The 19,894-nt window shown below is 39.1% G+C and overlaps 3 protein-coding genes across 3 annotated transcripts; 1 reads left to right on the forward strand and 2 right to left on the reverse strand.

The window, feature by feature from the left end:
* Positions 1 to 558: 558 nt before the first annotated feature.
* Positions 559 to 3,239, reverse strand: LOC116297217 (uncharacterized). Its single transcript, XM_031705401.2, has 3 exons — positions 3,028 to 3,239; positions 1,261 to 1,713; positions 559 to 885 (listed from the first exon to the last, which is right to left on the reverse strand). Exons 2-3 carry the CDS (start codon positions 1,700 to 1,702, stop codon positions 749 to 751), a joined length of 579 nt encoding a protein of 192 aa, XP_031561261.1. The 5' UTR covers positions 1,703 to 1,713; positions 3,028 to 3,239; the 3' UTR covers positions 559 to 748.
* Positions 3,240 to 3,818: 579 nt separating this feature from the next.
* LOC116297206 (uncharacterized) lies at positions 3,819 to 13,268 on the forward strand. Its single transcript, XM_031705385.2, has 12 exons — positions 3,819 to 3,956; positions 4,299 to 4,379; positions 6,205 to 6,280; positions 6,904 to 6,980; positions 7,602 to 7,693; positions 7,874 to 7,899; positions 8,473 to 8,601; positions 8,967 to 9,080; positions 9,206 to 9,323; positions 9,479 to 9,636; positions 10,292 to 10,329; positions 10,667 to 13,268. The coding sequence occupies exons 1-12, from the start codon at positions 3,885 to 3,887 to the stop codon at positions 12,470 to 12,472; spliced, it is 2,787 nt and encodes a 928-aa protein (XP_031561245.1). The 5' UTR covers positions 3,819 to 3,884; the 3' UTR covers positions 12,473 to 13,268.
* LOC116297207 (heparanase) lies at positions 12,526 to 19,862 on the reverse strand. The gene is made up of 8 exons (XM_031705386.2): positions 19,184 to 19,862; positions 18,068 to 18,239; positions 17,760 to 17,807; positions 17,122 to 17,322; positions 16,487 to 16,598; positions 16,199 to 16,317; positions 15,363 to 15,506; positions 12,526 to 15,191 (listed from the first exon to the last, which is right to left on the reverse strand). The coding sequence occupies exons 1-8, from the start codon at positions 19,800 to 19,802 to the stop codon at positions 15,020 to 15,022; spliced, it is 1,587 nt and encodes a 528-aa protein (XP_031561246.1). The 5' UTR covers positions 19,803 to 19,862; the 3' UTR covers positions 12,526 to 15,019.
* Positions 19,863 to 19,894: the final 32 nt, after the last annotated feature.

Genomic DNA, 19,894 nt, shown 5'->3' on the forward strand with positions numbered 1-19,894 from the left:
CGACACTTTTGTAAAATAGGTCATTCATTGAGGTTTATCGTTTCGTGTGGTCTAAAGATGGATAAGGTTTGAGGGAAATGTTGGCCTTGACGTTCTTCCCAATCCCCACCGATGTTTTTAGGATAACAGAGAGAACGATAAAGAAAAGACTCCGGGTGTCAGATGTCCGCTTTATCCCGTACCACCTATGGGCGTGGAGACCATCTCACCGTTCGTCTAGCGTCGGTGGAAAGGCACAGCTACCTTTCAAGACGGCGCAGAAAACTGTGAAAGGGAATTTTAAACACGTACACTTCCTTTTTATTGGATAACGAGATGAAAGAAAATAATTATCAGAAATGTTTGTATAAATGTTTGCGCCCGATTTACTTTATTTTCATGTTCTCGTTATTTACAAGTATGTTTTTTTAGTCCAGTTAATAAAGAAAATACATGAGAGCGGCTCGGAGAGAGAAGTTTTACGGTATGTTTAGTTCAGGGGATCAACGGGTTCCTCTGTAGCTCCCATACCTTGGAGTTTACGCCAACCACCACCCCCCCCCCCCCCCCCCTCCTCCTCCTCCTCCTCCACTTTCCATGAATTAGAGCATTGAACCATTTAACCTTGTTTTGAGGTTAGAATATGGATTTAAAATTTTAAAAATGGCTTTAAAATTTGTTCTTGTAAGAAAACGGAGTTGGTTAGCACTGAACCACATAAGGTATAGATTGAAGGTATGTAGGATAGTAGAACAGTTGCTTGATTATGTTATCTTTTGTAGGCCTTCATTCTACGCCGGATTTGATTTTCTAGCTCATTTAAGTCTTGTTCTCGTGCGTGTTCGTAGATCAGTTCGAGTGCCTTGCCTACCTTGTCATTGGCTTTTATAAATGCGTTTGCTTCGTCTGGCGACAAAAATGAAGCAAAATTTGAAACAGGTACCAATGTAGACATAAGTTCAACAATATTATTCTAGAACAACTCCATATTTCTTCTCACCTGACCTCACCTTGTTTCACTTCACCCCACACCTTCACCTCACCTCACCCCAACTTTTACTCACCCACCTCGCCTCAACCCACCTTACCCACCTCACCTTACCCACCTCACCTCAACCCACCTTCCCTCAACCCACCTTACCTCACCTACCTTTCCTCTCCTCATCCAACCTTTTCTCCTGAGCCTACACTGCCCCTTCCCTCTCCATTGTACTTAAATGGATCGTTAGCACAGGAGCAGATAAAGAAACGAAAATCCCCAAACCAGACCCAGGTACTTACTCGTAGCTCGTCCCTTAAAGATGATGTCATTGAGCGGAAATTCCTTGACTACGAGTGGCTTTTTCTTCGCAACTTTATTCCTAGGTTCTACCTTTTTATTTTGTGACGAGGAAGAGGCAACTTTCTTAGAATGGTCGGGGAATTTCTTATCATCACTGAGCCTTTTATCTTCATATTTCGGTGCGGTTTTTAGTGAACGTGTTGTCCTACTTGACTTTGGGGTTTGTTTGTCACTCCGTTCTATTGGTATTTTGATATCATTCGCGTCAGTCCTTTTTGTTTTCACTCGAGTTTGACTATTGGGATGTTCGTTTGCTATATCTTTTTCTGGTCTGCTTTGGTCTTGTCTAGTTTTAGGAACAGCACTTTGGACACAGTATACCAGCAAAACTAATACGGCCAGCCGTAAAAGTAATTTCATTCTGATAATGGGACTTGGCATGGTCTCAATACCTGTAAAAAATATAAAGTAGTTTGTAATGGGGAAAAAGGACACTGAAATGGTTATAGAAAACTGAAGAAGAAGAACCAAGTAAATTAGGTATGCCGAGAAAGTAAGGGAGAAACGAAGAAAGGAAGACTAAGAATAAAGGAAGGAAGGTAGGAATGAGAAGGAAGGAAGGAAGGAGAAGGAAGGAAGGAAGGAGAAGGAAGGAAGAGAGGAAGGAAGGAAGGAAGGAATGAATGAATTGAGGAAAGAAGTAAGAAACAAACAAACAAAGAAAAAACAAATTTACTCGCTCGGGGAAAATTAAAGGGAAACTCTGCTGTCAGGGGAACCGAAAAACAGAGGGGAAAAAATGATTTAATAATTCTAAACCGTTAGACATGACTGTTCTTTTAATTGAAATTTCCTTTCCTCTTGACCCTTTTTGTTCCTTCTTTACATGTTTTCTTTTCATTTCTTTTCTACCTTCAAAACAAAACGTGGTGGCACAGTTGCATTTATTCGAGTCAAAAACGCCAAGCAAATGCAAACATCGTATCGTCGCTGTAAACTTTAATATCAAAAATCATGTGAGAAACTAATGCGAGAAATTAGCTTACGAACAACTTGATGTTTACTTAGGTATTTTAGAAACTTTCTCTTATTACTATATGAGAAGATTCTTAAGAATAATTTCTTCTTAAGCGGAATTTGAAAAAATACAAAATTATAGTCTTTCTATTTTTTTTCGGAGACGTTTCGTGCCGCTCGCCTATTTCAACAAAAGTAATTAGGAGAATTAAGTAAAAGACGTAGTTTGAATATTTGCATAATTTATTCTGATTTGAACAGTATTTAAAATACTTGTTTTTCAATTTTGATGAGTTTTAGGACTTACAAAATATTCTTATGTAGAAATATACTGACATGGTATGCTCTTTGCTCGAGGAAACAAACGGTTTCAGTTTGAACCCAAAAGCGTTTGAGGAAACCTAATTAATGAACCTCTTTACATGAATGAATCATTCATTGGAATCATTTTTACTCTCTTTCGTTGCTTGGTTGCGAATATTGCCACATCAATCAGCAACTTCACAGCTGCTTTCTTCTAGATATTGTTTGAAACCTCCTTGAAAAAGTTACAATAAGTATGAGACGATGCCTCAGATTGGACGCTGTTTTTGATATGGTGGTCTAAGCTTTGACTATCTCGCGGCTTTAACTCAGTTCGACCCGTAGTGTACTATAGAAAATAACTAAGTATATAGATACTCTGCTAGGAAAACAATGTACTTGTGATAAAACTGATAATGAATTTTGAGATTTTCACATCAACTCACCCTAGAGAAGTCGCCAGTCTTATAAAAAGCTTGTGAACTATTTCTTGTCTCACGGACGAGAGCCGAGTGCGTGTCCTTTGCCAACAGCCAAGATAGATTAGAAGGAGTGACAAAACTAAATTAGTGAGTTCATTTAGGAGTAAATTTAAACGGATATTATGCATGCAGCATGATCTACACGTGAACAGAGGAGTAACACTCTCGTCTGCTGTGTAAACAGTTCTCTCCAAAAACAAAAGAAAAAGCGATTTGGTTGTCTTTGGTTACGCAAATACGTAAAATATGCCGTACAAGTTGTTGTAATATATTTTGGTAAATAACTTAGTAAAACAAAACGAAACTCTCGTCAGTGACTTGGCAGGAACTGGGGACATTGGGGACTTAAATCCCGAGGAAATCTAAAGGGGGTACTCTGTAGCCAACCCATATATGACGCGAAATGGACTGCCTTTTCTCTTCTCTTCTCTTCTCTTCTCTTCTCTTCTCTTCTCTTCTCTTCTCTTCTCTTCTCTTCTCTTCTTCTCTTCTCTTTAGTCTATCGTTTCCTTTTTCCCTCTTTCATATGCAACCTTACATACGGCCTATGGCCATAAATGGTCATCATGTTCAGAAAAGAAAGCCCTGCATATGTGAATCAGGAAAAAATCATTGTAGATTCAAAGATATAAATGTAATAGCAATCAATGCAAGGCGTTACTCTTCTGTTCCGTTTCACTTCCGGTTGGGCTTGTTCTTTCACTTCCGTTTACATCACTAGAAGCTCGTGGGCTCACTTGCGCGTTGAACGAACAAGAAGAATCATATCCGATCGAAGGAACTTGAAGCAGCTCATAGATCCAGAATTTTGCAGAGAAAACATGGTTAAACGTACTCTTACGAGTGTAAAGATCGTGGATATACAGAAACGAAAAGTTCCTAGCAAACATTATGTAAGTATTTGGATATTTTGTGTGTTTGGGAAAACTATTCTTCCGGTTTATAGTAACTATAGGGTTGGTGCTTGCCCCATTAAAAACACTCAAAACAAACAGCATTTATAAACAAATATCTAATTTTTTCGAAGTCTTATGATTCCAGTATCAGTTTTCAAATAAAGATTTAACATTTTCTAGCATATAAATTTTACAAGAAGCCTAATCCTAAGATTTATTTCATTTTATACAGTTGATTATCATATTTATTTTTTGTTAAAGACTGATTAACAAAGTTCAAAGAATAAAGGATATAAAAATGTTATTAAAAATATATTACGTTTAAAACTGTATTCGTAGGTGTATGTTATAAGTGTTACATGGTCAGATGGAAGTGTAAATGTAGTTTATAGAAGATACAGCAAGTTCTTCGATCTTCAGGTAAAATGTTGTTATACGACTGATATTTGAACGTACACATTAAAATAGAATTACTATAATTATCTGTCTGGTATGAAATTAAATGTGCTACATTGCTAAACGTTGCTATATCGAAAGCTATATTGCTTTCCATAACTTTCCATACATCCTGAAAGTCCTAGACGACGAAGATTATTTCTTTAAGACCCGCTGTGTCGTTCCTTGCGTACTGTAAATTCGTGGTATTTTCCTAAACTTTATATTTATTCATTCATTCAATGACGAAATTATTTGTTTTTGGATATCCAAAATCTAAATTAACATACGTTAGATTCACAATTATTATAATGTAACCGGCGGCAAGGCGCTCAGCTATGAATCAGATTGCAAGTGGTTTTGACAAAAGAATTTATTGAAAAATTCACACAACTTTACAATACTCGAAAAAAAACGGGAACAAGATTACAGGATATCTCTTTACATCGTAGAGAATTCCTTGTCTTGATATGTGCAACGTCTTCAAGAACTTTTACTACACTGCTTTAAGCTTAGTTTGGGCCTATTTTTATGGAAAAACCTGCATTCTTAAGACCTTACACATCCTATGCAATGTTGCACGCCCTAGGCGCAAACAGGATGTCCCAAACACGAACTTACGTAAACAAGCGCCAAACCTAGGCATGACTCACTGTAATGTAATTACGTACGGAAATTATTTCTTGCTTACGCATTTTCCACGCAAACAGTTAACTAAAGAATTACATTCCTATGTGTACACGAGGCATTCCTAATTAAAATATAGATTTATGACTAAATAATTACTGTCCGAAATAGTGTCTTTTGACTCTGTCACAATAAGCTTAAAAAGCGCAGAGTAGCTACAACAATAGTAAGAATATCTTAATTTGTCAAGGTATGTTTTTCATATGCATTTGATTAAATGACAGGATTTAGCTAGGTATATATGGTATGCTTTACTGTGCAATATATATAAAGATTATTACACTGCTAGTTCTGTATTATGGCCGGATAATTTTACAAGTGAAAACGGCCATAGCAATACAGCTTTATGAGTAAAATTATCTGCCTGTACTTATACACAACTATAGCAGTGTAATACATTGTTTATTGTACGACATGAAAAAAGCTAGAAAAAAGTGCCTGAAAAACAACCATTTTTATCGTAAACAAGCAAAGATAGAATTCACAAGCTCAAACCACTGATGTTAGCCGCAAAATGGGAAAGGAGAAAAATGGTTGTAATACATGGGAAACTGAGTGTGTCGTATAATAATAATGTTCAACTGCAATGAACACAAAATGATGAAACTGTTGTAATGTCAACAGGGTCGGGGTCATAGCTATCAGTATGGTTGTTCTGGTTTTAACAGCACTACTTTTACCTTCAGAACCATTTCCCCCCCTTGTAAAAAAATATTTATTACACATGTAGATAAAAAAACAGGACCAGCTTTTTTAAAAAAACAAGACCACTGTCCAAGTGGAAGCCACAGCCTTGAACAAGCTAGTGCAATCAAACAATTTCCTTTGCGATACAATCTTTAGGCTATTACTTTATGGAAAGTGAAAATTTTTCTGACAACAAACAATACTTGAATTTAAATCATGGTATCATCGAAAGAACTTCAGCCATACATTATTATTTTCAATCAGTATTCCTATGTTATCTAAATAAGGTTATTGTTATTATGAAAGTTAGTTAGTCTAATTATAATGACAAAAGAAGAGAAAGATTGTAGGAATTCAAAATGCAAGCAAACATCTTGTGTTCACATGGTGCTTGAAAATGAAAATGTAATTTGACAATTTTGGTTTCTTTTTTAAGACAAAGTTGCTTGAAGAATTTCCAGTGGAGGGTGGAGTGCAAAACCCAAGCACAAGAGTAATACCATTTCTTCCAGGTATTTGTAAATGACTATCATCTATGACTATCATCTAAGTAATGTTTAATAAACGAGCAGGAGTGTTTTATCGGGTATAAAACACGAGGCGCAGCCGAGTGGTTTTAGACCCGATAAAACACGATCTGCGAGATTATTAAACGGCTTAGAAAACTTATGATGTTTGTTCTCATTGTGTACCGATTTTTTTTACGAAATGAACCAAGTTTGATAGAGAAAATCCAAGTTAAAGTTTATGCAAATGAAGACGAATCTTTATCCGATTTAAAATCACCTTCATGGTCATGATTTCTATTGTGTTTTCTTCATGAATTATTAATGAGTTTTCTAAGGATGTTTAGGGGACATAAAGGAAAAATTTATTTGAGGGATGTTGAATGGCTCTAGTAGGGAAGGACCACTATTTTTTTTAAGTAGAAGAAACTTAAAAATCAGGGTTAAGTAAGGTTATGCAACTAAGAGAACAAGAAAAAATCAGATGAGAGGGGTTAGCCCTACTCCATGAAGTCCATGGAAATACCTATTGGTACACTGCGACTGGGCTGTGAATTGGTAACTCATATTATTAATCATTGTTTTAAATAAGAGCAATAACAAATTAAATGATCATGTTAAATTGTCAGGAAAAATAATCTTTGGGAGAAGTCATGTCCGAGATGTTGCACTCAAAAGAAAAGAATCCATTGATGAATATTGTTCAGTAAGTAAAATAAACTTGTTTCATCATGAGAACAGTCCTATAACTACTGTACAATAATAACAGTATCAGCATGCTGTGAAATGTCAGGGATAGTAACATATTACAGGTTTCTAATTGGATAAGAAAGTAATTATCTTGTATCCTGTGATTGGTTTAAACGAGTTTTGTTATATAAAATTATAGCAGATGCAAGATGATTTCAGGTGGGGTGGCTGCTTACTAGAAAGCCAGTATATCTCTTTCTCTTTGAATTTTATATTGTTTCTTGTTCTTATTTTGAATACTCCTAAAATGGGTATCTAACCACTCAATGCACCCCATAGAACAATGGCAGATCCAGGAGGGAGCAAAGGGGGGCTTCAGCTCCCCTTCAGCAGAAAAAAAACTAAACTGAAGAATTAGATGCTTTTTTATTGTTTTCCATTGTGTTGGCGGAAGAAACTCAATTACCCCCCCTAAACTCAATTAGCCCCCCCCCCCCCCTAAAATTTGGCTGGATATGCCATTGGTGATCAAATGCACATACATTTAGACCTTCACCCATTTTTAAATTTGGATTTCATCTGTACACTCCTTGCTGTTAAGCAACAGACCATAACTTATATTTTATTTTCATTCCAGAAACTTATTGAATTAGACCCTAAACTCTCACAGAGTGACCTTGTGCTGAAGTTCTTTGAGCCCAGTTCTGATGATATTGACATCCCAGCTGAGTAAGTGCATAAGTGGACAGGGAGACATCTCCTAGATAGATATGTTAGAACAGATGTCGCATGTGAGTGTAACAATAGCAACTGCTTCTGAGCATTTTCATTAGATAAGCAATATAATCTTGTATTCTGAAAATGGTTCAATGAATGTTCTCAATTCTGATCTCTCGTGTTTATTTTAAGGAAAAAGAAGAAGAAAAATGAAACCGGTAAGACAATAATTTAGGTATCAAATTAATTTAAATATTCACTTTTGGTGAATGCCACTGCAGTGTTTTATGACTAAAGACTCATCCAGCAGATGTTTATAGCATATGTGAATATCTGGCTTATAAACAAGGTTAAGCCTGTACAAATGAGTTTGTGGTCTTGCTGGTCATAGTTAATAGAGGGGAATGGTTATGAAACCTATTGTTATATGTCTTTGTTCACTTTTTTCAAGCGTGACAGTGCACAATCCTTTGTTTTACCATTGTTTTACCATCGTTGGCAATGGCTGAGCGAACAGACCAAAATCTTTCTTTTGGCTGCTATTTCAAAATACTTAAAGATTTATAAGAGATATTTGAATATTCCTTACACCAATCCCGTACACAAAGTTTATGTTTACTTATTTTGCAATTTCGGATGAGCATAAATCAAACATTGTGCACCGTCAAGACCGGTTCAACATCAAAAGCGAACAAAGACCTGATAACAATAGGTTTCCTAACCATTCCCCTCTATTAACTATGTGCTGGTGTATTTGCCAAAATAATTTATTTTGCTATTCTTTTCTTTAGCTGACAACATTTCAGATCCAATATCCCTGGATCAGTATGTCGCTATCGCTGATTACCAGAAACAGAATCGAAATGAGATCAGTATGGCTGCCGAGGATGTTGTTGAGGTCATCGACAAGAATGAAAATGGTGAGCACGAGACTTTGAGTTTGAACTGAGTTTTCATCACAGGGCAAGTACATTGTTAGGGAAGGAAGGATGGATTCAGTGTCCCTTAATTACCATTAGTACATAGCTGTTTTAATAATATTTTTTGAAAACTTCAAAGGGGATGGGTACCCAGCCACCCAAAAACAGCACCTAATCCATCCCCTCAACCCCACATAATCTATACTTGCTTCTGCATGACTATCAATCCAAACCTGGAACATGGTACCTTTTAGTTTGCACGATTTTAATATTTCCCTTCCGTAACTAATTTTTAATGTGTTTTTAAAAAATGGGTTCATGGATGAAATAGATGGAAGGAGTTAATAATTTTTTTGTCATCATAGGTTGGTGGTTTGTGAACTTAGATGAAGAGCAGGGTTGGGTCCCAGCGGCATATCTTGAACCTTTAGATGGCCCATCAGATGATATGGACTTTACAGATGTCAGCTCTGTAGAAGGTAACCAATGGGTAATGTATGTCTTAGGTGTAAGTGGTTGGGTCCAAAACTTGCAAAGTATACTGAAAGACATTCCCCTTACAACTGGATACATGGCTATAGTTTAAAGTCAAGTCTTTTTGCAGAGAATCAATTTATCACTACAACATCCCACATCGCTGAGCTCGATGATGAGATAAGCTTCGAGATGGGTGTTATTGTTACTGTGGTGAAGAAGAACTTTGATGGTTGGTGGTTGATAAGGTAAGAAACGTGCGCCAGCATTATAGTTGGTTGCAAAATCTAACACGGTACAGAGCTTGTCTCTGATGAACCACGTGGTTTATGACTGCACAAAGAACAAGCGCGCGAAACGATGGCATAAATATTGAATCCTAAAAGAACCTTTTTCCTATCAGGTACCAAAACAAGGAAGGCTGGGCCCCAGCCATGTACCTCAAGAAACCAGACCCTATGCAGTTACACGCGGCCGAAATCGGCGGTGCGGTACCTAAGCGGGACTCGGTACCAGTCATTACTCATGCCCCGATTATGCAGCAACCTACCTCAAACTTGGGTAAGAAAATATTTCCTTTTTTTCAATACCAGCGCTTTTTTGCACAGGTCAAATGGAAGAACGGAGGCTTGACGAAACATTTCTGCGCATGAAACTAGATCATTCGTTTAGCGGTTTGTTTGTAATAGACGACTCGAACTAACAGGTCACGTGACCCCACCTCCCTTAATACGAGCAGTTGTATGAAAACGAACTTTAGAAATAAAAAGAACAGCTCAACATTAGTAACAGGGCGAAGTTTGAGCTCATAATGTTGACTATAGGAGAAATGGCATTAAACATAAAATTGAACAATTTATAAGGATTTGTATGGGAAAAGTGTTGACTGGCAACCTCTTGCCATCCAGCGTATTTTCCCTTACAACTCCTTATAGAATATTTGATTTTATATTTAATGTCATTTATCCTTTTTCGCTTGTTATGAGCTAAAACACCGCCACCCTAATATCGAGGTGCTCTTTTGATTCCGGATGTTAATTTTGACACAGCTGCTCGTTTTAAGTCAGGTTGGGTCACGTGACCTTGTAGTGCAAGTCGTTTATTGTCTAAGAATGCGCAGGACTCATCTTTTCTCTTTCTTGTCTGGTCAACAACGTAAACTTGGAAACCAGTATATATTCAATAGTTAATGATATTTTATTTGTTCTTAAAACAGCAAGGAAAGGCAAAGGAGTCCCACCAAGAAAAGCATCTGTGAGTAAAAGTATTGTGCTCGTCATAACATTTGCTAACATATTCCAAAATTGCAAAAATTATATATTGCCATACCCCTGAGACATCTAGAAAGGTTGAGCCGCCGTATAGACTTCAAATCATACGGCAATTAAGTTCGATCCGCTCTTAATTTAAGGATTATGCAGAATAATATTCTATAGTCAAAGGCATCAGGGAAAAGACTAGCCGGCTTCTAGACAGTATTTACAGCTAATCCCTTGCACTATTCTAGTCTTTTTAGTGGTTTTTGTGGCTTATTAGCTCTAGTTTCAGTAGAGAGCAATGTAAACATCTCATGATTTTTTTTATTCAATAGGTCAAGCGTTCAATTAGAAAACCATTTTCCATTGCTAATCAGTCCTACGAGAAACACTTCGAGCCCGTCAAAGAGACAGCTGCAATACACTCCGAAGCCGAGTACGTCACTATCGGAGACTTTCGAGCTGTCGATATTCAGTCGGGTCTTAGCTTTGACAAGGGCGAAGCTGTCGAAATATTAGACAAGTCGCCGAACGGTTGGTGGCTTGGAAAAATAGGAGGACACGAGGGCTGGATACCGTCGTCGTACGTTGAGAAAAGAAATAGAAGTCAGAAAGGAAACGTGGTTACTCCTAAACCGGACCGACCCCAACTGCCCAGTTCAAGATTAAGCATTTCGGAAATTAAGCCGGAGACTTCACAGTCACCTGATTTGAAAAGCGATCTAAATATTGCTTTGAGCTCAATGAGATTAAAGAGCTGCGCCGCTAGTGAGCCTGCTGAACCATCTGGTCAGTCATCTACTAAAGAAATGTATGCGGCAGTTTCCGATTTTGAGGACAGTTCTGATGGCGTTGTTTGTCTGAAAGAAGGAGATGTTGTAGAGGTCGTGGACAAGAGCGAAGGGGAATGGTGGCTGGTGAGATTAAATGAGAAACAAGGATGGGTGCCATCGAGTTATTTGACGAAACAAGAGATAAAGAACTCGCCGGCTCCACGGAGACCAAAGCCACCAGCAAGTAAACCGTCTTCGTCATCACAGGGTGCAAGTAAGCCAGCTCTTCCTGCGATTCCAAGTTCAAAACCTGTGTCTTCACAGAAAATGAATAAAAAGCCACTCCTTCCTTCAGTTCCAAGTGGAAAACCGGGGACTTTACGAAAAACAGATGGAAAGCCACTCCCATCTCCAGTTCTAAGTGGAAAACCTGCCACCTTACAGAAAACAAACGGAAAACCAACTCCTCCACCTGTCCCCAGTGCAAAACCAACACTTGCACAAAAGCCCAAAGCGAAACCATCCCCACACCCTGTCCCCAAGGGAAAACCAGCTTTTCCACAGAAAACAACAGCAAAGCCAGTGCCACCTCCTGTACCGAGTACTAAGCCATCTGTTTCCCAGAAGCCAATGGCTCTACCAGTTTCCTCGAGAAATCCTCAAAGAGACTCTCTTCAAAACCAACAACACAAACCTGTTTTTCCTTTAAAACCTGTCAAGCAGAATTCTCCTGTGTCAAATAAAAAAGACGATAATATAAACCGACCTAAAAAGATTGGTAAACTAAACACGGCTTTGTTCGAGTCTAAAATTCCTATATTTGCTCCCCAATTGGACGAGACGCCAAAACAAGCAGAAACACCAAGTAAAAAGATACCACCGACAACAGAAAAGCCGACTAGAAACGAGCCAGCAAAGCCATCAGCGTCGCAGTGTGTTGCCATAGCAGCCTTCACAAACACGGACCAAGATGGTTTGAGTTTTAGTGAAGGAGATTTATTCGACTTTCTTGAGGATTCAGGTTCTGGTTGGTGGTTGGTGAAAACACAAGCTACTAATCGAGAAGGGTGGGCACCTTCGAGCTACCTGGAGATGAAGACACCAGATAATATCACTCCAATTGCTAATCAAACCAATAGACCACAAAGGCGTGACCCACCTGACCCTCCTAAAAGACCTGACTCTTCGAAGCCCGCCAAACAGTTTTACGTTGCCATAGCAACCTTCTGTGAAGATGACGAGACGTCAGTCAGCTTTCAAGAGGGTGATACTATAGAGGTATTACAGCAAGACGATGGTGGGTGGTGGATGGTAAAAGTTAATGATGAAACGGGTTGGGCGCCGTCGAACTATCTGCAACCCCTTTAACAAACACATCTAAAGATTACCACAGGGACCCCAAGCCGAGTTATTTTTACCAGTTGTTTTTTTTTTTTACGCATAGAGGCTTTGCACCATCACGTTCCGGCCCCCATAATTCAGCTTGGACTGCCTGTGGTTAGATGACAGAACAATAAAATCCCTTTGCTCTTGGGAACTGAATTCTTTCTCATGTAAAACGATTCCTGCCATCTAACATGGCTGCCGTCGCGTGTTGGTGCAAAGCCTCTAAATAGTTTTTCCAAAAATGGTTGGTAAACATTATGATACATGTTGCATACCAAGCCCAAATTGCACTATGGGGCTGTGAATGCAATCGATCAGTGAAAGGTCACAATAGCTAGTACGACGAATTTTTCCCAAACTTTGCACGTTTCAGTTTTGGCATATTTCATTCTGTGTTGAGATTATTTACATATGAACCATGGTACAATTCAAGGTTATAAGCAACATGCAACCAAAACCTTCACCAACCATTTTGAAATAGCTGTATATGTAAACTATTTGGGTTTCGTTAAAGTGTATGGCGCTATGGTCAATGTCTCGAACACCCAGTTGAATGACGTCCAAGCAATCGGAGACCGCGAGTATAGCGATCACTGAAGTACGGTTTCTTTCTTTGGGCACCCAATAGCGCATGCGCGCGAGGTCAAAGAATCTTCTAGTCAGCACTGAATAGACCAGCAATGCTTTTAATGGTACTTGAAAAATACACGAATATAGATATTTTTAAAAACAATATTATAGTAACAGAGCCAATAAAATAGAAAGAGTACAAAGGAAAGACTAGTTTTATCAGACCTGTTATTCTGAAAATCGTATGTGCTAGTTACGAATACTCCAGTTTTGAGTTTTTTTTGCGCAGCCTTTTAGCATCAGTTGTGCGTCAAAATATACAGCCACTCGACTAAAACCCGTGGAATCTTGATGAACTTGTATTGTTCCATAGTACGTGCATTCCTTACTATACAATGGACCTTAATAAAAGGAAGAATATTGTTTTAGCGAGAAGAGACCCCTAGTATCTTCAAAGCCTTTTTGTCGTTTCTAACCACTCTCATTAATGCTCTTTGTACTTCATTTTCCAACGACAAGGCTAGTTCCACAGACATTCCTACATGTTGCATATCAGCACCGTTTTGTTCAGCTCTGCTGTTTATTCGCCTTGAAACAGGTTCTTTTTCATTCTTTTCGGTTTCGAGTGTCCAGGCTGTAATGTCGACCTCCGCCGCTTCGTTGTCGATCAAGTCTAGTGCTGGTACTTTGTATGTTGGTGAAGCTTCCATGCAAGTACTTTGTATCTCTGCGGAGTTGTCTTTGATACGAACACTAATAGAATGTCTTCTTTGGCCAATCGTCGAATTTTGGTTCACGTTTTCGAGGGAGATTTCTAACATAGGCAGGGCATAAGCTTCTGATTCATTTGAGTCATCAGTGTCAGTGTTGCACATGTTGAAGGGAAGTTTTCGATGCCTTACCGCCAGATGTTCACTGGTATCAGATTCACTGATTTCGCAATGGATTACCTCTCCAGGCAAAACGAATCCCAGAGGTACTTGCTCATTCTGAACAGGGGAAGGTTGTTCTGAGACCAAAAATCTCATCATTATTAACAGCTGTGCAATCTCTACTGCGTTCGGAGAATAATCCAACCAGCCATGTCTTTATATAGTCACTCTAAAACCACCGCCTAGCAACAACACAGGGGTTGATCGTGCTTGTTTCCTAGCAACCGGTAATTGCGAGAGCGCTGTAGGAGAAGTGACGCCACGTTGCTATGACACCAAATAAATCGGTATGGTCACTTTGTCGATGAGTGGCAACATCACCTAGCAACAACACATGAGTTGATTGTGCCTGTCTCCTAGCAACCATTGGTTGTGAGACCGATATCTTCTGGCCATCAGCTTAGAGCTTTTTTGTTGAAGGTAGCCGAACCCCTTTGGACGAAGTTCCTTAAGAAGCGACGTCACGTTGCTACGACACCAAATAAATTGGCTTTAGACCCAAGGCGAAATGTCCTAATTTGTTAATGAGTTCAATCTACATATTTGTCTACGTCATTGGCACGAAGGTAAAAAAACACCTTAAATAGACATGTCGTTTGAAATTTGGTCAATTAGACGGATCTTGGGTGGGATTCATTTTGTCACCAAGTAAGCGAATAATTAACAAATAAATACACACATTACGCCTAATAGAAATTACGATCAACCCAGCACAAGGGAAAGAGAAAAAAAGACGAGCATGTGACAGGAGGCGATAAAAGAACAAAGTCCCAATATTGACAACCGCAATATCCCTATACCATATAGAGTTGACAGTCGATAAAGAATTAAATCTTCAGCTCACCGAAACTACAGTATCTTTATTTGATGGAGAGCTAGTTTATCTTAGGCATTGAAAAAAAAACTGAAAAGATGACATAGAGTAAAACTTGATAAGAAATCTAAGTCACCGAAACTACAGGATTTTTCTTTGAGATGGAGGTCTAGTTTACTTGGGCATTGGGACAAAAGATAAAAATTTTATTGCTTAAGAGTATAAAGTGGTTTTGCAGGCCTCGGCTTTTGCATTGGGTACGACAAAGAAGGAGAACGTCAGAGATGGAAGAACAAGTAGATCTGACGATACTCGCACTGGATGTAGACTTGGGAGAGTTGCGTCATCGATCAGTTTTAGAGGCTTGCCATTGAGGTTTACTCTCCTGAACAAGACGTAAAGAAAGACGGACTTGGTCAGATTATTCTGGAATGCCATCAAAGGATGATCCATGCCAAGTCATGATTTTTTAAATTTACTTTCCAATTTCAAACCATTAACCCGAAATCTTAAAAGAAGATGATGACATCATCGGGGCCATCATTGTTACACTTACCGCTCCGTCAAATCATCGCCATACGGTGTCAGTAGATACTGATCAACATCCATCCCTCGTAGATCCCCTGTCAGCCTAAATGTGGCTTGTTCTTTTGGGTTAATGTTGAGAGCTATGACAGTCACTGCCCCTGCCGGGTATTCACTATACACGTTATATAGGAAACTGGAAATAAGTACGATGCAAGCTAATGGCAAATAGAACCCCCAAGTCACGTGATCATTACGTAGATTAGTTACCAAGGAAACTATCTGTAACTACTGGACACTGCTCCTGCTGGGTATGGAGGCTTTGCACCACCACGTGATCACACCATGACAGGAGGCGGGAACTATCGATTCTTATTTAATCTGTTTTACACAAGTAATAAATCACTCTATCGTTGTGCCTCATGTGTCATGACTGCCATCACCTGATGGTGCAAAGCCTCTATATACTGTACACTGAATATGGAAACTGTGGATGAGTGCCATACAAGCTAATGGCAAATCGAAGCCGACCATCTCTTACTAATCAACAAAAGTGGGTGCAAGGCAAGATTCTGCGCACGTGATTTGTCTGTTCCGTGACCGTGACGATGTAATATCTGAGTTTGTATTTTAATTGATGAACAATGATGCAGTTTGATTGGTTTTAACACGGATGTCTGCGGCAATGGGAACACACTTTGACCGGTTAGTGACGCGGTTTATGAGGTTGATTCGATTCCCAGACTCGCCATCACATGTGGGAAGTGTTCGTCAGGTTTCTCCCTTGATTAGAGGCCCTGACTTTAATAACACTTGTTTAATATATTCGATAAAATTTGAAGGATATGCCAAGAAAATTATGCCTACCCAGCAGAGTTTGTACAGTGTGCGTAAACCCTGAGCAATCTTCCTCTCTCGGTACCCTGCTCTACCTTCAAGACTTCTTGACCAACCAGTCGCTTGTATAAAAGAGACAGCCAGTAATCCTGGAACAATAACACGTTTAGAACATGATTTTGCATCACTTTGTCTGATTTAAAAGCGGGTCAGAGAAAATTCATGAACTGGGTTGCCTGTGTACCCCACAAAATTAAGTTTTTTAAACCAAAAAAAAAAGCGGGCGTGGGCTCCCCTTCACTCCCCTCCCCTGCTTACCGGGTTTGGTAGTAAATCCGTTCCAATAAGTGCATAGTTTCCCCCAAAAAATGTCTGCCTGATGACCACGTCCTGGTTCAATCGAGCAGAGAGTCCAAGTTTATCCAACCACCTTGTTACGACAACAAAAAAACTGCGTTTAGGGTCAAGGTCAAAACAATAGTCCCAAATAGGAACCAATTGTATTTAATTGGGTGCATGGTGGGTGCCATCAAATGTAGCAGCAAATTCCCTCGGAGGCCTGTTGAAATGCTTGATATTGAGTGTCCTTAGTGATTGCTTCTATACATAAACACGTTCCTTATGGAGTACATGCAAACATACAGTACAACCCACATTTGACTTTCATTTTTGGAGATATTTGAGGACAAAATTCAGGATTTCATTTCCAGAGGTGTTGGGTCCCGTAAGATGACAGTTTGACTGTCTGGTGCAAACTGTTGTTTCACTCTTCATTGTTGTGCTATTGTTAGTTTAAAACTATTAGTGATCTCGAGATCATCGAAGTGTCAAAAGACGTTGGACCGTGTTGGTTAATATAACAGAGAGAGAAAACATAGAACTTATGTAAAATTGGAACCAAAAGGATTCGAGATTCAACTGAAAAACAAGAGCCGATAGATGGACATACATACATAAAACCAGCAATATATCTATCAGACAAGCCCTCAGCCCCTCCGCCCCATGCGCTGCTCGTTTCTCCGATCCAGGCTTTGGTCTGTGGTGCTCTAACGGTGACAATGTCATTGAAGTCATTCAGTTGATCCAACATGGTGTCCAGTATTTGCACGTCGTAGAAGTCTTTCGCAGTGCTTGTTCTTCCATTGACATAATACCTTTAGGAAGGAGGAAAATTCAAGCTATCAACATGTTCCAAGAATACCGTTATTTTTTCAACGAGTAATCATGCATAGATTTGCATGTAGGTGAGGGGTGGGGGCGTCTGTGTACAGACTGAGACTCTAGGGGAAAGGATTTAGGGAGTCCTACATTTTTACTTCACTTGCAACTGTTTTTTCAATTTGTGTGCAACCCTCTATTTCTGCACTACCCACTCATTTTTGACCTATCCTTTTGTTTAACGTTTGTTTGAATTTTTTTTTTTTTTTTTTTTTTTTTTTTTTTTCCATCAGTCAGCTGGCATCATCATTGTTAGTCATTTAACACTATTCTCGGATGCCAAAAAAGCCCCAGTTTTGATAACCTAGCTGTAATATATAATTTTTGATATGAATTTTAGTACGTGTCAAACCCTGCATAGGTCAATGCTTACTGATGCCATGAAATAGCGTCTACAGTGTCTGGGGCTAGAAGAAGAAACCTAAAGGAGAAAGGAACATTAATTCGCTAAAATGGAATGCTTTGGGATGACCAACATTAAGGCAAAAATATAACAAAACCTGGGATATTTGGATATGAATCGCGGCAAATTACTCTACGGTATCAGTGAAATCATTGCAACCATTTCGTAAGCTTCCCTAGGAATAGAGTGAGAGATGCGCAGTCGTGGAAATGAAAAATAACAAAATGAATTATATCAATCAAGAGACCATGAAAGACAGCTGTATAAATCTATCGTACTGATTGAGATATTCCCGCGCTTTTGGTTGTTCCCATATGCGATCAACATCTGGTCCAATCAACATTCTTCCGAGTTCAGGCTCATCATTTAGAATCTGTCTTAGCGTTAAGAAAGCCATGGCATCTTGCTCTGCGGTAATTGGCGTGCCATACTGGCCTAGATTGTTGGGTTCTAAGGAAACAAATATAATACGACATAACGTTTTTTTTTTATTCATTTGTCACACGATTGTGGCTGTTTCGAGGACCGCGACGTCGATTCGACTTCAACTGCTAGTCTACATCAGGCGATGTTGTAGAATGGAAGGTGGTCTTCCTATATATACCGTCAGTCTGGCTACCTTGAGAATCGCGCTGGGGCTATGATTGCCTGCGGGTGGTGGGCGTGACGGACTCTATCGACAGACAAACATTTCCCCAAAGGGTATACACGCAGAGCTGAAGAAGTCATCCATATTAGACTCCATCCCAACAACATCAATAGGGACAGCAAAATTGAGATTCCTGAAGCGTTGATACCGACCATTCAAAAGCACTCCGTCACGCCCACCACACCAACGTCGCAGTCCTCCTAACTGCCTCAACCGTGAGACAAATGAATAAGTATAATCTTTGATCTATATCTACGTTAAATAATCTTTACCATTCTATTAGATTAGTGTTGGGAACCATACGAACTGTTTTTAATTTGGAGCTTTAGACTTGACTGAAGTATAAAACTGCAATCTAGGGAAGCACGGGTGGTGTGCGTTGTTTAATAATACACCACCAGGTTCATAGATATAAGCCAATATACCTTTCCCGATGCGTTCTATACAGTTATTGTATTTCATCAAGTTTACCTTTCATCTCGGGCGAATATTCGAGTAAGCTAATGCTGACACCTGCCATCATATTTGACTAGATTTGATTTCTGGTTCTCTCCTGTGATTTGAGGGCCGTTTGTCGGGCTGTAACTTCGGTTTCGCTTCCTTAACAAGTTTCAATATCCCGATTCCATTCCATTATTGGGAGTCCTGACTGATCAGCCCAGAGGTGGTTTCAATAGTTCTGTCACTTTATGACTCGATTTAGAGTCTTATATATAGTATTCATATTAATCCCAAATACACTTACCATTTCCAAGCTCCCAAGCAAAGTTGTAACCATTCTTAGCCGCGTAACGCATGATCTCCAAAGGATTACTCGAATTCCATGAACCGTCATCACTTCGCAACAACAGATTCAATCCAAACACAATATCCCAACCAGCTTTTTCAGAAATCTCATGAATGTTATCCAAATCATCGCTGTTGATGGTAAAATTGATTCCTTTTTTCTTCTGTCCATTAATATTCCTTCCTTGTTCATCTTTACATTCTCGAGACTGCACAGCATGATCGACGCCATTCATTTTGTGTACTTCACCATCGTAAAACAGAAAATCTTGTCCGCTTCCTCCAATTCTTAAATAAGCTGGTTGAAGACCCTTGGCTAAGGTAAAAAGTCTTACTGACGAGAAATTAAAACACTTCCAATGTATCTCAAGTATATGTGTATCGATAGCCACAGAAAGAAATCGTTTATCCACAACTCTAAACGCTTCGGTCGTAACAATCTCCACAGCGAAAGCATTGCCAGATTTAGACGAACTGTCAGTAAAAGCGTGCTCTTCTAAGGGCATTGAAAACACAAATGGGAACAACAATAAGCTTAAGTAAAAGGATTGCTTTAGAGTAGCCTTTTTGAAACTCATTTTTTGAAGTTTTGGAGATTATTTACCACTGATGCTCGTAACCACTAAACGATTATTGAGTTTCGGTAGATACTTTGTATAGATTTATTTTA

This window comes from Actinia tenebrosa, unplaced genomic scaffold, assembly GCF_029948245.1.
Source record: "Actinia tenebrosa isolate PJP-AT-01 unplaced genomic scaffold, QUT_ActTen_1.0 PGA_scaffold0__85_contigs__length_37466705, whole genome shotgun sequence".
Taxonomy (NCBI): domain Eukaryota; kingdom Metazoa; phylum Cnidaria; class Anthozoa; order Actiniaria; family Actiniidae; genus Actinia; species Actinia tenebrosa.